Source organism: Halichoerus grypus, chromosome 14 (assembly GCF_964656455.1).
Source record: "Halichoerus grypus chromosome 14, mHalGry1.hap1.1, whole genome shotgun sequence".
Classification (NCBI taxonomy): domain Eukaryota; kingdom Metazoa; phylum Chordata; class Mammalia; order Carnivora; family Phocidae; genus Halichoerus; species Halichoerus grypus.
This window is the reverse complement of record NC_135725.1, coordinates 17,735,266-17,750,016: the sequence shown is the minus strand read 5'-3', so window position 1 is coordinate 17,750,016 and position 14,751 is coordinate 17,735,266. Positions and strand designations below refer to the sequence as shown.

The following is a 14,751-nucleotide window of genomic DNA, read 5'->3' as shown; positions in this document are numbered from 1 at the left end:
TCCCAGGACCCTGGGATTATGACCTGAGCCGAAGGCAGACGCTTAATGACTGAGCCACCCAGGCGCCCCCCTGCCATTTCTTGTCTCTTTGGTACTAGTCATTCTGACCAGTCTAAGGTAGATACCTCATTGTGGTTTTGATTTGCATTTCCCTGATGAGTAATAATGTTGAATATATTTTCATGTGACTGTAGGCCATCTGCATGTCTTTGGAAAAATGTCTATTCCAGACCTCTGCCCATTTTGCAATCAGATTGTATTTTTGTTAAGTTGTATGAGTTCTTTATATATTTTGGGTATTAACCCCTTATTGGATATATCATTTGCAACTATCTTCTTCTATTCAGTAGGTTGTCCTTTTGTTTTATTGATAGTTTCCTTTGCTGTGCAAAAGCTTTGTAGTTTGATGTAGTTCCAATTATTTATTTTTTGCTTTTGTTCCTCTTGCCTGAGAAGACAGATCCAGAAAAATATTGCTAATAAATTTTGCTAATACATATTGCGATGTTCAAGAGTTTACTGCCTGTGTTTTCTTTTAGGAGTTTTATGGTTTCAGGTCTTACATTTAAGCCTTTAATCCATTTTGAGTTTATTTTTGTGTATGGTGTAAGAAAGTGGTCCAGTTTCATTCTTTGGCATGTGACTGTCCAGTTTTCCCAACACCATTTATTGAAGACACTATCTCTTCCCCATTGAATATTCTTGCCTCCTTTGTTATAGATTAATTAACTATGTAAGCATGGGTTTATTTCTAGGGTCTCTATCTTGTTCCGTTGATCTATGTGTCTATTTTTGTGCCAGTACCATACTGTTTTGATTACTATCGATTTATAGTATAGTTTGAAATCTGAGAAAGCCATTCTATTTTTATCTTACCTCTAGCTTCATACAGACTCTCTCTCTCTTTTTTTTTTTAAAGATTTTATTTATTTATTTGAGAGAGAGAATGAGATAGAGAGAGAGAGCATGAGAGGAGGGAGGGTCAGAGAGAGAAGCAGACTCCCTGCTGAGCAGGGAGCCCGACGTGGGACTCGATCCCGGGACTCCAGGATCATGACCTGAGCCGAAGGCAGTCGCTTAACCAACTGAGCCACCCAGGCGCCCCATACAGACTCTCTTACATGTTCTGGAACATAACTGTGGTCTCTGATGAAAGAATCTTCCCCTCCTTTTCTTCCTTTTCCAACCTACATTTTTCTAAAACATAGCTTAGATGGCTTACTCCAATTTTTAAAATACTAAAGTTCTTTTTTTAATGAAGAGAAATGAAGGGTAGGAAAAATTAAAAGAGAAAAGTGTAGTAGAAAGATTAGGTCACAACATATGTGTGTTAAGATTGTTTCTATTTTCCAGAAGGCCAGCAGCAATTCGGCAGAATCTCATATCATGGGTGATCCCCAAAGGCACTACCTGTCACAAGTTACATCTCCTACATTGATTTATTGCAAAATCTGTACACCTGGGGTACACAGTCTTTTGCCAAAGGCAGTTTGTTAATTTCCAGATTGTTTTCTATTGTTTCCAAGTTTAACAACCTACATTTATCGTTGCTTCTAAGGATCTGCAGGAACCGTGGGACCCATAAAGATGGCTTTGATATTTCTTTAGAATTCAGAACTCACTATTGGCTTTCCCTTGGACTGACCCCCACAAGATGAGTTCAGCAATGCAAAGCAACCCCCGGGGACATCCACGTTGTCATTCCGCACAGGAAGAGGAAGCTGGAAAGACTTAGGCGGTTTTGGCTACCAGCCTGGATTTTTATTTCAAACAATTTTGTGAGGAGGATAAATAAAAAGTTAATTGTGTAAAGGTAAGGAATGAGCGAATTACGGAGGAACCAACCGCATACAAAGGGAATATTAGGCCTTGCTGTGCCATCTCTGCCCTACCCTCACCCTGTCCAGTGCTTTGGCGTATTTTTTTACTACTCTGATACCATTGGGCAGTCAAATGTGAATGAAATACAATCTGCTTGGTAAATTGCTTATTTAGGTCGCTAAATTTTCCCTGTAATTTTTGTGCCTCTTCATTTCTTAGTACGACAGCTAATGTTTTAGGAAGGTATCTCGGAATTCACCCTTTCTTCCACCCAGTTTATAACCTAGGAGAAAACCTGCACCCAAGTTTTATAATCTAGATATTGCAAAACTGGAAGACAACACAAAGATTCACTAAGCAGGACAGGACGTGTGTGGCATGGTGAAGGAAGGATGGTAGACACGATGAGCCCCACATGTGGAAAACTTCCACCAGGCACATCGAGGGTTCAAGTCAAATACAGGAGGAGGCACAAGCCTCAGAATGGCTGCAAGATGCACCCAGCTTGGACCAGCCATCCTTTGAGTACATTCTCAGGGAGAATGTGTTGATGCACTTTTTTTTGTAAGACTATTTTTTTTTTTAGAGGAGTTTTAGGTTTACAACAAAATAGAGGGGAAGGTACAGAGATTTCCCATGGACTCTGCCCCCACACATGCATAGGGTCCCCTATTATCAACATCAATCACCAGAATGATACTTTTTTTTTTTTTAACCAAAGATAAACCTATATAGACATATCATTTCCACCCGAAGTCTCTAGTTTACCTTAGGGTTCTCTCTTGCTGTTGTACATTCTATGGGTTTGGACCAATATATAATAATACATAGCTGTCATTATAATATCATACAGAATATTTTCACTGCCCTAAAATCCTCTGTGCTCCATCTATTCATCTCTACCTGCCCATCACCCCTGGTGACCACTGACCTTTTACCGTCTCCACCATAGTTTCGCCTTTTCCAAAATGTCTTATCGTTGGAATCATACAATATGTAGCCTTTTCAGATCAGCTTCCTTCACTTAGTAATATGCATTTACGCTTCCTCCATGTCTTTCCATGGCTTGATAGCTCATCTCTTTTTAGCACTGGAGAGGATTTCATTGTCTGGATGTGTTGATGAACTTTTGATACTGGGAATCCCAAGAACCATCATCCTTAATCCACTGGGGAAGTCTCAAACCCAATTAAAGAAATTTATAGTTTTTCAAACTGTGCTTACAAGATCACTAATAATTTCTACAATCCCTGCAAAAAAAAAAAAAAAATCTTAAAAAGCTGGTGTTCTGTTTTGATTGGCTGAGGTTGAGACATTAACTAACCTAGTGATGGTTGCCTGGTCTTGATGAAAAACCCAAGGGCTCCAGCCCACTGCACCGCCCTAGGGCATTGGGATTAGGGTTGTCAGATTTAGTACATCAAAGTATAGGGTTTATCTGGCAATCTTACTTAGAATAAAGGCCCCACACATCTAGTAATGGTGGTATCAGAAAATCTAATGGAAAGCGAACTCCACATTTACTAGTGATAATGCCAACTTTCCACCACCCTCCCACCCCACCCCCACCCCCAATTCAATGTATTCTCTCATTTATCTTATTCTGATTAGAAGTATTGAGCAGCGACTATAGGTGCTTCTGGAATGAAAACAAGAGAACACAAGTGTATGGTTACTTAATGCAAGTGTGTTCGGAAGGCCAATTCTTTCAAAGATTGGAGTCAATTGCGCAATAGAAGGGTGAGAGCCACTGCATGGCAGAGTTTTCGTGGACTTGCTCAAGGACTGCCTGGGAGTGGCACGAGGGGCAGATGAGGGCATTCTAAGTGGGGCTCTTGAGATTCCGCCTGCGCTCCACGCTCCAATCTGAGCTGCTCTGCTCTGGTCAATTTACATCATAGGACCCAGCCTAAGATTTTATCTGAAGAAGATGGTCTGCCACTAAAATCCCATCTGAAACCGTTATTCTAAATTAGACATGTGCTGGCCAGTGCAGTAGCCACTAGCCTCATGTGGCTACTGAGCCTTGGAAATGTGGCTAGGACAACTTGAGTTGTGTTGTTAATGTAAAATAAACATCGGATCGCAAAGACTTCGTTAAGGAGGGCACGTATTGCACGGAGTACTGGATGTTATATGCCAACAGTGAATCATGGAACAGTACATCTAAAAACTAACGGTGTACTGTCTGGTGACTAACATAACATAATAAAAAAAAATTTTTTTAAAGAAAAAAGTCTCAATTTTTACATTGATTTCATGTTCAGATGATTATATTTTGGATATATTAGCTAAATACATATATTATGAAAAATAATTTTACCCATTTATTTTTATTCTTTAAAATGTGACCACTGAAAAATTAAAAAATGTGTGTATGGCTTGCATTACGTTTCAGTTGGATAGTGCTGATACACCATGTTGTGAGTTACTTAAAAGAAATTCTAGGTGTGGTATGAATAGCACGTGACCACTCTCAGGCTAAGTTTAGATTGTCCACTAGTCTAAGCACTTTGTAGCTAAGAGTAATTTAATGTTTACGTCACGGATAGTCACTCTAAAACAATAAAAAATTATTGAGTATTCCGAGTTTTTTTTTTCTTCTTGGCATTAAGACTTATTTTTTTGTGGGGGGAGGGGGTTAAGATTGCAAGCAGCCGAAGAAAGCGGGGGGGGGGGGGGCGTGACGTTGACCCCGCATGTCAGAGGAACCCTCAGGTGGCTCTGGAGCTGAAGATCATGACCAGCCACGCCCCGCGGGCGGGTATCCTGAGCAGCAACTTCCGCTCTGTCAGCTTCGCTTTCTCTTGTAGCTTTTTCTGCTCCTCTGCTTGTAGCTTCTCGAGCTTTTTCTGGTTCTGACAGAGGCTTCTCCTCTCTTTTTCTTTCTCTCTCCAATTCTTCTTGTTCTTTGTCTTTCCTTGGCTCTGCTCTCTGCCTCTCCTCTGCCTCCTTTCTCTTGGTGCTTTGATCTTCTTTGTTCTTCCAGCTCCTGCAGTTTCTGCCCCTCGAGCTGCTGTGTCTTCAGCGAGGCGTCCCTCAGGTGTTTGGAATCAAGAGGAACCTTACGGAGCAGGCAGAGTGGCCTGGCGCTCATTGCCTTCCCACAAGAGCTTCAGGCGGCTCAGGGTGCTTGGGGCTTGGATGAAGCCCACATCCGTTCGCGCGGTATGCGACCTTGGCCTGGAAGTTCAAGTGTCCCCGAAACGGAAGGTGTGGAAGTTCTGGCCTGTCATCTCCTCCTGTTGTGGGTCCAGCGTGGGGATGTCCATGTTCTCCATCTCCCCACACTTCTCAAGCACCTTGACCAGGACCTCCTTGCTGGGCTGACTCTTGGGGCAAACAATGTGCAGGGTAGCTGCTCCAGGTGACTCGTGCCTGGCCTCTCTCTGGGCAGCATTTCATTCTCTTCCTTTGTGTCATGGAAGAAAGAGTCCCCTGGCATGTGGGGAAATTGATTTTGAACTTGGTGGCAGCACCTTGAGGACTCCAGAAGCCACCAAGCTTAATGACTTTGCCGTGGAGGCAGGCCAGGAAAGACGTGACCACATTCTTGCCTACCTTGCCCTCCGAGTAGATGAAGTCCATGGTGCCCTTGGAAATCCACAGGGTGGAGAACTGGTGATTGTGCACCATGGCCTTAAGCCTTTCCCGCCCCCACCTGCTGGACATGGACTTCCCCTGCTGCTTCAGCCGTGGAGGGCCACGCTGATTGTCACCTTCATGATGGGCTGGAGATAGAGGCCTACAGAGGACAGAGCTCCACTGTCCCAGACGTGTCGTGGACTATGGTAGCTGCTGCCTTAGCCCAGCAGGCATGGATGGCCCCCCTGCCTGGCACCACCACTGTTTGCTGGAGGTGCCCTTAGAGCCACTGGCTGCTGCCACTGCTTGTCCCTGTGGCCATCTAAGTGGTAGGGATACAAAGGTGAGTGAGATGGGGCACCTGGGTGGCTCAGTCAGTTAAGCAGCTGCCTTCGGCTTGGGTCATGATCTCAGGGTCCTGGGATCGAGCCCCATGTTGGGCTCCCTGCTCAGTGAGGAGTCTGCTTGTCCCTTTCCTTCTACCCCTCCCACCCCCATTCATGCTCTCTCTCTCTCTAATAAATAAATAAATAGATTAAAAAACAAAAACAAAAAACAAAGGTGAGTGAGACATATTACTTTGTGCCTTTGAGGACCTCAGTCTCAAGAGAGAGAGATAAAGAATAAATAACATAAAATATGCCCTCTGGGCTCCAGGGCCCTGACTGCCTTGTTCACAGTTGAATCCTTGTTGGGCCATACTGCAGGAGAAACATTTGTTGAATAACTAAGTAGATGGATGAATTCAGAGTACTAAAGGAACACAAAATAAAGGGATTAAGGATGGCTTTGTAGAGGAAATATTGACTGTAATGGATTAGAAAGAGGTAGCCATGCACAGTAGGCTGGAGAAAGTATTCAGAGAGGAGAAAGGGCAAGGTTGGCTCAGGTTTACAGAAACTAATTTTGCCTGGATTTAGAAGGTGGTGAAGGTGGTGAGGGGTGAGATGAGTCCCAGGATGAAGAACCTCATATGCAGAGTTACTAAGTTAAGATTCTATCCCAAAGTCAATGGAAGGAGAGTCATTTTTTAAAAAAGATTGCATCATTTATTTGAGAGAGAAACATGAGTGAGCATGAGGGAGGAACAGAGAGAGAGGCACCAGCAGACTCCTTGCTGAGTCAGAGCCTGATGCAGGGCTTGATCCCGGGACCCTGAGATCATGACCTGAGCCAAAACCAAGAATTGGACGCTTAACTGACTAAACCACGCAGGCGCCCCCAATGGAGAGTCATTTTTTTTTAAGTAATCTTTTTTTTTTTTTTTAAAGATTTTATTTATTTATTTGGTAGAATCACAGTGAGAGAGGGAACACAAGCAGGGGGAGCGGGAGAGGGAGAAACAGGCTTCCCGCTGAGCAGGGAGCCCGACATGGGGCTCGATCCCAGGACCCTGGGATCATGACCTGAGCTGAAGGCAGATGCTTAACAACTGAGCCACCCAGGCACCCCAGAGAGTCATTTTTAAGCAGAGAAGTATCATTATGGTATTTGTCACATAGAAAGATCAATCTGAGAACATAATGGAGGACTGGTTGGTTATAGAGTGGCTAATACTGGAAGTAAGAAAGTCAATTAGAGATTGGTGAATAACTCAGGTAAGGGGACATACAAGTCTGAACTAAGGCAGTAATACCACAAAGCAAAGAGAGGAGAGAGGGAATTAAGAGATAGGCATGGATTTGACAGGACTTGAGGACAAATCGAATGTGAGGGTTGAGACAGGAGGATAAGAAGGTAATGACCAGGTTCCTGCCTCAGGCAACTGGGTAGGTGGTAGAACCATTCATCAAGATGGGGAGCATAGAAAAAGGTGTCTATGGATGGGGTGAGGTGGGCTGGAGAAAAATGCATTTACATTTCAAGTTCGAGGTGTTGAGCAACTCATTAGATTAACAGGCAATTGGATGTATGGAACTAGAGCTCCAGAAAACCATTTGGGAAAGAAGTAGATTTGGGGGCATTAAGGCATAAGTGATAATGGAAGCCACTTTCAATCTGGAGAAGACTATATTCCTGTGTACTTGAGAAGCACCTAGGGAGAAGTTATTTTAAAATATCATCAAGATAGTACTTAGGAAGGTCAGTTTAGTGGGTATACAGCAAAGGTGGCTGATGATCTTCTCCCAGTGTGGGGAAGGAGCTGATTTCTCATCTCCATTCTTGATGTTTCTATGTGGTCAACTAACTGCTCCAAGATGAATCATTTTGGAAGGGAAAGGAAGAAAGATTAGAAGCAGGCTCTAACAGGTTGGCCTTTGCTTATTTCATTTAAAAGTATTATATTCCAAAAAACCAAAACAAACACTCTAAAATATACTGACCCCCTAGGCATTTGTATTAGCAGAAGGATAGTTTAGGGCATAATGCTTTTCTAAGAATCTGATTATCCATTATAACACACATACATTAAAAAAAAATCATATGTGAATTCAGATTTTGACCTAACCCATACACTCCACATACTGAAATGGTAGAATAAATATAAAAAGAACCAAAAATAAATAAATAAAAGGCTAGGTGGGCTCAAAAATAAGATGAAATCTCTTTGGACCAGAAAAGGAATATAAATATATAATAGTTGTCTGATTCATGCTGCCCACCTGCTTTGCTCTGGGTCTAGATATAGGGGATGGTGGCTGTGAGTTTAACTTTTCTATCATAATAGGAACTAAAAGTGTTTCATGTTAGATGTGGGCCAAAATCCAGGCTGAGATCTTAAAACAAGAGTCAAAGGGGGGACACTGCCCCTATAGACCTCACCCCCTGACCAGGAACTCTCCGGGGCTGCCAGTTGGGTTGCTGATGGGATCTTCATTGTCATCAGCATCCCCTTCAGGAATGCTGGGATGTCCTATTTCTGGACTGAGTTTCAGGGTGGGAGGAAGGGGTAGAGTTAACCCAAAATACTGCTAGGCTGAAAGGAGTAAGGATAGAGAGAGAGAAGGGGGGAATGAAGGATGAAATTTCCCATTCAGAAGGAACTCAGGACCAAAAATCCAAAATATATGGAGAAAATGAACACTAAGATGACAAACACAATCAACAATTAGAACACGAATTTACTTCAAATAAAAAAAAACTTCAATTTTATAGAGAAGCTTGACAAATTTTAAAAGTCAGTATATTAAAGATATTCAAAAAATAAAAAGACATAATACCTATAAAGAAAGGATATATTAGGTAATACAAATAGGAAGATATGAAACAAAAAGAGATGGGTATAAAGAAATAATTTAAAAATTTAAAAGTAAGTTATGTAAATTTAAAAAAAACCCTAAAATAATAGATGGGCTGAACTTTAGACTAAACACAGAGAACAAATTAGGGAAATGGAATAAAGTACTGATGAATTAACCTAGTATAAACCACAGAGAGTCAAAGAAATAGAAATATAAAATAGTAGGTAGGAGACATAGAGATCAGGAAAGTCTGAGTGACATTAAATAAGGAATTCCAGAAAAGGAGATTAGAGGAAAGGGTGGAGAAGCAACATTTGGAGATATAATAATGGAGAATTTTCCAATTTGCAAAAAGACTTTAGGATTTGTTTGTTTTGTGTTCATTCATTCATTCAGCAAACACTAAATGAGCACTTACTATGTGTTACAGTCTAGACTAGAACAGGGTATACAAAGTAAATGTGGCACAATCCTAGCCCTGAAGGTCTCACAATTACTAGGTGAGATGGACATGATTAATTAAAATTAATGTAAAAAGAGCTATGATAAAGCAGTATATTACAGAACCAGAAGAAGGAAGAACATTGCTGGGAGGACCAAGAAAAGCTTCCCGGAGGAGATGACGCCCAAGCTGGGTCTTCTAAGTTGAGAGTTGCCTACGGCGTCATTCTCCAGAAAGAGGAAACACAAGACAAAAGGCACAGAGGCATGAAAGAGTGTAACGTGTTTGGTAGCTGCTGAGTGGCTCTAGGTTCTAGAGTACATGGAAAGAGAGACAAGGTCATAAGCTAAAAGGACTGGTTGGGGAAAGACTTTAATCACCTTTTAAAAATAAAAAAAAAATTATTGGAAATTTATTGAAGGACAAAAAGTAAATGCATAGATTGCAGAGATATACCATGTTCATAGATGTGATGACTCAGGATCATAAAGATGGATTTCCCCTCCCCCAAATAAATTCAGTTAAAGCCAGTTAATATCCAAGGGATTATTTATTTATTTATTAATTATTATTATTTTTTTAAAGATTTTATTTATTTATTTGACAGAGAGAGACAGCGAGAGAGGGAACACAAGCAGGGGGAGTGGGAGAGGGAGAAGCAGGCTTCCCGTGGAGCAGGGAGCCCGATGCGGGACTCGATCCCAGGACCCTGAGATCATGACCTGAGCCGAAGGCAGACGCTTAACCGACTGAGCCACCCAGGTGCCCCGGGGTTTTTTTTTTTAAATGAAATGTGACTGTGTATAAAATTTATATAGAAAAGGGGCTGGAGGGGCGCCTGGGTGGCTCAGTCGGTTAAGTGACTGCCTTTGGCTTGGGTCATGATCCCGGGGTCCTGGGATCAAGCCCCACATTGGGCTCCCTGCTCAGCGAGGAACCTGCTTCTCCCTCTGTCTGCTGTTCCCCCTACTTGTGCTCTCTCTCTCTGTCAAATCAATTAATAAAATCTTATAAAAAAATGGGGCTGGAAATAGCCAAGATAATTTTGAAAAGGATAGCAGAAATGTACCGTACCAACTACAAATATTAACCTAATAAGTTTTAACAATTAAAACATTGTAGGAGGTATTTCTTCAGTGTTGAGAGTAATTCACACTGATCATCTTTCCATGCCCAGCAGATGGGAATTTTTGATCACTCTGACAGTACTGTACAGGATGACCTGGGGGTGGCAAGACCAGAGTCGAGGTCACATTGCTGGTACTTCAGAAAGTTGACTGAGAGATGCTGAGAATGGAGAACGAGGATAGTAAGAATGAGAGAGATCTGAGTACAGAAATGCTTAGGAGAGAAAATCAGCAGATCTTGAAGTTTACCTTTGTTGGAGAGCAGGTGGGTTGGGCAGGAGGCAAGGGGAGGATATCGTTAAGGTATTGGTTGGATAGCGGGTCCATTAACAGAAAGAGTGACTATCAGAGGAAACCCAGATTGTGTTTACTCTGGGACATGTCGATTCTAGGGTTCTCTGGGACAGAGAAGTCGGTCTCAGGAAAGTGAGAACGGAGCTTGGGAGAGCTAAAGACAGACATCTTAAGTAGCTGTTGTAATAATAAAAATAAAACTCTCTAGGCAGATTCCAAGTTCAACAAGCAGAGGACAGAGCAGGTGGGAAGCACCTCCTGGGGGAGATGATGCCTGTATCTGGGCCTAGAAGGCTGGGAGGGTCTGAAGAGACGGCAGGATAGTGCAGGGCGGCCCAGGGGAGAGGTGCTGATGCTGGAGAGGATTGGCTGGGTTGGCAAGCGAGAGAAAGCTCTACAGGTGATGAAACAGAGGGGCCAGGCACAAAGGAATCCTCATCTTCCCATCTACACAGGCAAAATGACAGATACACCCTCACCTTTGCATTTGTCACAGGTCGGGTGGCATCTCTCACACGTCTGTGTGCCTTGCTCCGCATAGTAATGCTCTGGGCAGGTGCGATGACACTCTCCCTTGGAGCGGAGCAGAAAGAAAAACGAATCGCAAGACAGGCAGTCGGTGGGCTGCGGGCCCCGGCATGCCTTGCAGCTCTTGCTGCACTTCTTGCACCGTCCCGTGGAGATTTCTGCGTAGTATCTGAAACCAAGCGGGGAAGCAAAGACTGAATAAGCTTTGCTCTTAAGTTGGGTGTGGTGGAAAAATCAGGGTGAGTTGCATGGGGTGTTCGGTTCCAGGCTGGGTGACTTAAGACTCTACTCGTTAACGTTACTCAGTAGATACGTTACTGTGGGCACACCTCATATTATTGCACTTTGCTTTATTGCGCTTCGCAGATATTGCACATTGGGGCAAGTCTTTCAGTGCTATTTTTCCAATACCACTTGCTCACTTCATGTCTCTGTCACATTTTGGTAATTCTCGCAATATTTCAAACTTTTTCATTATTATTACAATACTTGTTATGGACATCTGTGATCAGTGATTACTGAAAGCTCAGATGACGGTTAGCATTTTTTGGCAATCAAGCATTTTTTAATTTAGGTATGTAGATCGCTCTCTTAGACATAATGCTATTGCACACTCAATGGGCTACGGTATCGTGTAAGCCTAACTTTTACATATATGCCCCGGGAAACTGAAAACTTCATTTGAACGAGCTCCATTGCAATATTCACTTTATTGCAGTGGTCTGGAAGTGAGCTGCGGTATCTCCAAGGTATTCCTGTAATGACACTAATAAATCTAATGACTCAGTTTTCTTATCTTTGAATTGGGCACTACAATATAAATCAGTTTTCTTATCTTTAAATTGGGCACTACAACCCCTCCTCTGCTATTTGTGAATTTTGAATTAGGTAACACACACGAAAGGACTTATCACATGCAGTAGAACCACAGTAATTATTCACTACTTTTACCTTCTCTATACCCATGTGCTTCTCCACTGGAAAATTCAAGCTTCACGTTTTGTTGACTGGGATCAGGGTATGCAAGATGTTTTTGATGTGCCTCTGAGTGATTCTTCTAGTTTCGCAATTTTAAAAAACATCTCCTATCTTGAGGGACGCCTGGGGGTGGCTCAGTTGGTTATGCGTCTGCCTTTGGCTCAGGTCATGAACCCAGGGTCCTGGGATCGAGCCCCGCATCGGGCTCAGCTGGGAGTCTGCTTCTCCCTCTGCCTCTGCCCCTCCCCCTGCTTGTGCATGCTGTCTCTCTCTCTGACAAATAAATAAAATCTTCGAAAAAAATTTATCTTGAAATAGAAAATGACATGAATGATGCTAATGTTTACATCATAATAGATGTAACCTCTGAAAAAATTTTTGGAGGCTAAATATAACCATAATCACTGTTCATTGCCGTTTTACTATGTACCTGGTAGTACACTAGGGACTTCATAGACATTATTTCACCTTCTTGAACCTAAAAGGGAGACACTAGAGCCATGCAGTCTGGAGCTTGCCTTCTGGAACAAACTGCATGGGGTCAAAGCCAAGCAATTCCACTTATGAGCTGTGCAACCTTGGCCAAGTCTCACAACATCTCTGTGTCTCAGGTCTGTAATACGTGGCTAATGTTAGTAGCTAAAACTAAACAAGTTATTGTTGAGAAAATTGTTAGAACAGCGCCTGGCACATTATAAATCACACATATTCATGATAATTATGAATCGTATGATTAAATCTCAAAGGAAACCTCATGATTTAGATATTATCATCCCTATTTTATATAAGTAAAAATTGAGGCTCAGAGAATTTAGACAATTGGCTTAATGTCAAACAGCTCATGAAGTGGGCTCATGTGATTTGAACCTGTTTACCGCTATAACAAAGCAGGGCAAAGTAAATAAAAATTTTTCAAGTTAGATAGAGGAGAGAAGAGAAATCGTTGACAAAGATGAACTTCTAGACGTCATCTGACCCTTTTTGGCATCTCTGGACCCCGGCACATTGAAGCTCTCCTTGAAACTTGACGGTTTGCCCTTGGCTTCTCTGGCCTGAAACTATTTGCCACATGAGGTTCCCTAAAGCTTATTTCAGTTCCACTAGTCATTGGAAACTAAAAGCAGGGCAAGGCAGTGCTGAGTCTGCCTCTCCCTCGCCACCTGTCCCTGACCTGAGCACTTGTACCTCAGTGGCCCAGCTTGTGGCAAATCAGGCCTTGTTTTACCTTCTGCCATTAGGTGAGGAAAAGTACTGCGGAGTCAATCAGTAAGCCTGGGGGGTGAGAGAGACAGGGTGATGAAGGGAGGACAAAGAAAGCATCAGTCGGGAACTAAAGAGCCGATAAAAGCCACAGAAGACTTGAAAGAGAAAGCCATGGGAAAAGGTAGAAACGCACACCTTCCCACACAGACAATACAGGGGCGTGAAGTCAGAAGATCTGATTTCTTGTTTTGGCCCCATTGTGTATGAGTAGCCTTGTGACGTTGGGCAAGTCACTTAACCTCTTTGAGCCTCAATTTTGTCATCTGTCAAATGGGGAGAATAAGTCGATCTCCGAGGATTGTTGGAGAACCAAATCATAATATAAAAATATATTCTGAGTAGAAATACTTTGTAAACTCCAAAGCAGCATACATGTTCTTTACTAATGTTACTAATGTGATAAGTTGTTTTTAAGATAGAAGGCCCTGGGGCTCCAGGGTGGCTCAGTCAGTTAAGTGTCTGCCTTTGGCTCAGGTCATGATCCCAGGGTTCTGGGATCGAGTCCCACATCGGGCTCCTTCTCAGCAGGGAGCCTGCTTCTCCCTCTGCCTACTCTGTCTGCCGCTCTCCCTGCTTGTGCTCTTTCTCTCTCTGACAAATAAATAAATAAAAATCTTTAAAAAAAATTAAAAAAAAAAAAACCCTGCTCTGAGGTTAAACACTAAAATAATTATGGGTGTGGGTAAAGGGTTCGGAGGATCATATACCTGCCTTTCCGAGGCAAGGAGATTTACCATATGAGATTGATGCAACGCACATGGAACATCAATTTTATAAAAGGAACCATTGCTGTTAAATATTTCCACTTATACCTCATTAATACCCCATTAAAGAGGTTTATGGCAACCCGTGCCTCTCCTCCCCAGTGGGTAACTTCACATACTTCCCAATGTAAAAAATGTCTTCTTAATTTGATGGTCTACAACTATTTAGATGACAGGATTATGCCCTTTTGTGTAAAAAGTATTTAATGACTTGATTTGGGGGAGATGGAGATTCCTTTCATTGGATCCAGATCTTTTCGGGCACTTTCTGGAATGAAGGGGAAAGGCTAAGCCGGGTGGCCCTATTCCGTTTCTTGTTGGGTAGGGCCCTTTCTTCGTGGATCCATATAGCTGGTGTTTTTCAGGGCTGAGGTGTGTGACTCTGTGCTGAGCATTGTAGTAAATATGTGTGAAAAATAAGAGGGTTTTTTTTTTTTTTCCAGGTGCTTATAATTTTCTTGGTAAGAAATATATAGGAAGAATCAATTCTTTTTTTTAAAAAGATTTATTTATTTATTTGGGAGACATTGAGAGAGAAAGAGCATGAGTGGGGCTGGAGGGGCAGAGGGAGAGGGAGAAGGAGACTCCTAGCTGAGCAGGGAGCCCGATGCGGGGCTCGATCCCAGGACCCCAGGATCATGACCTGAGCTGAAGGCAGATGCTTAACTGAGCCACCCAGGCGCCCCAGGAAGAATTAATTCTTGAAGGTCAAAATCTTTGTATTTTACATCCAGGTGCTCTTCATTAGACATGTGTGGAATGAATGG

General features: G+C 42.5%; 1 protein-coding gene and 1 pseudogene across 2 annotated transcripts in view; both read right to left on the bottom strand.

Moving 5' to 3' along the window:
- PCSK5 (proprotein convertase subtilisin/kexin type 5) overlaps nt 1-14,751 on the bottom strand; it is a 456,302-nt gene that overhangs the window by 9,953 nt on the left and 431,598 nt on the right. For both annotated transcript variants that reach the window (XM_078062229.1, XM_036103195.2), the window contains one exon: nt 10,931-11,148. In XM_078062229.1, coding sequence (XP_077918355.1) covers nt 10,931-11,148 — 218 coding nt within the window. The remainder of the gene's footprint in view (nt 1-10,930; nt 11,149-14,751) is intronic.
- Nucleotides 4,536-10,619, bottom strand: LOC144380127 (A-kinase anchor protein 17A pseudogene; annotated as a pseudogene).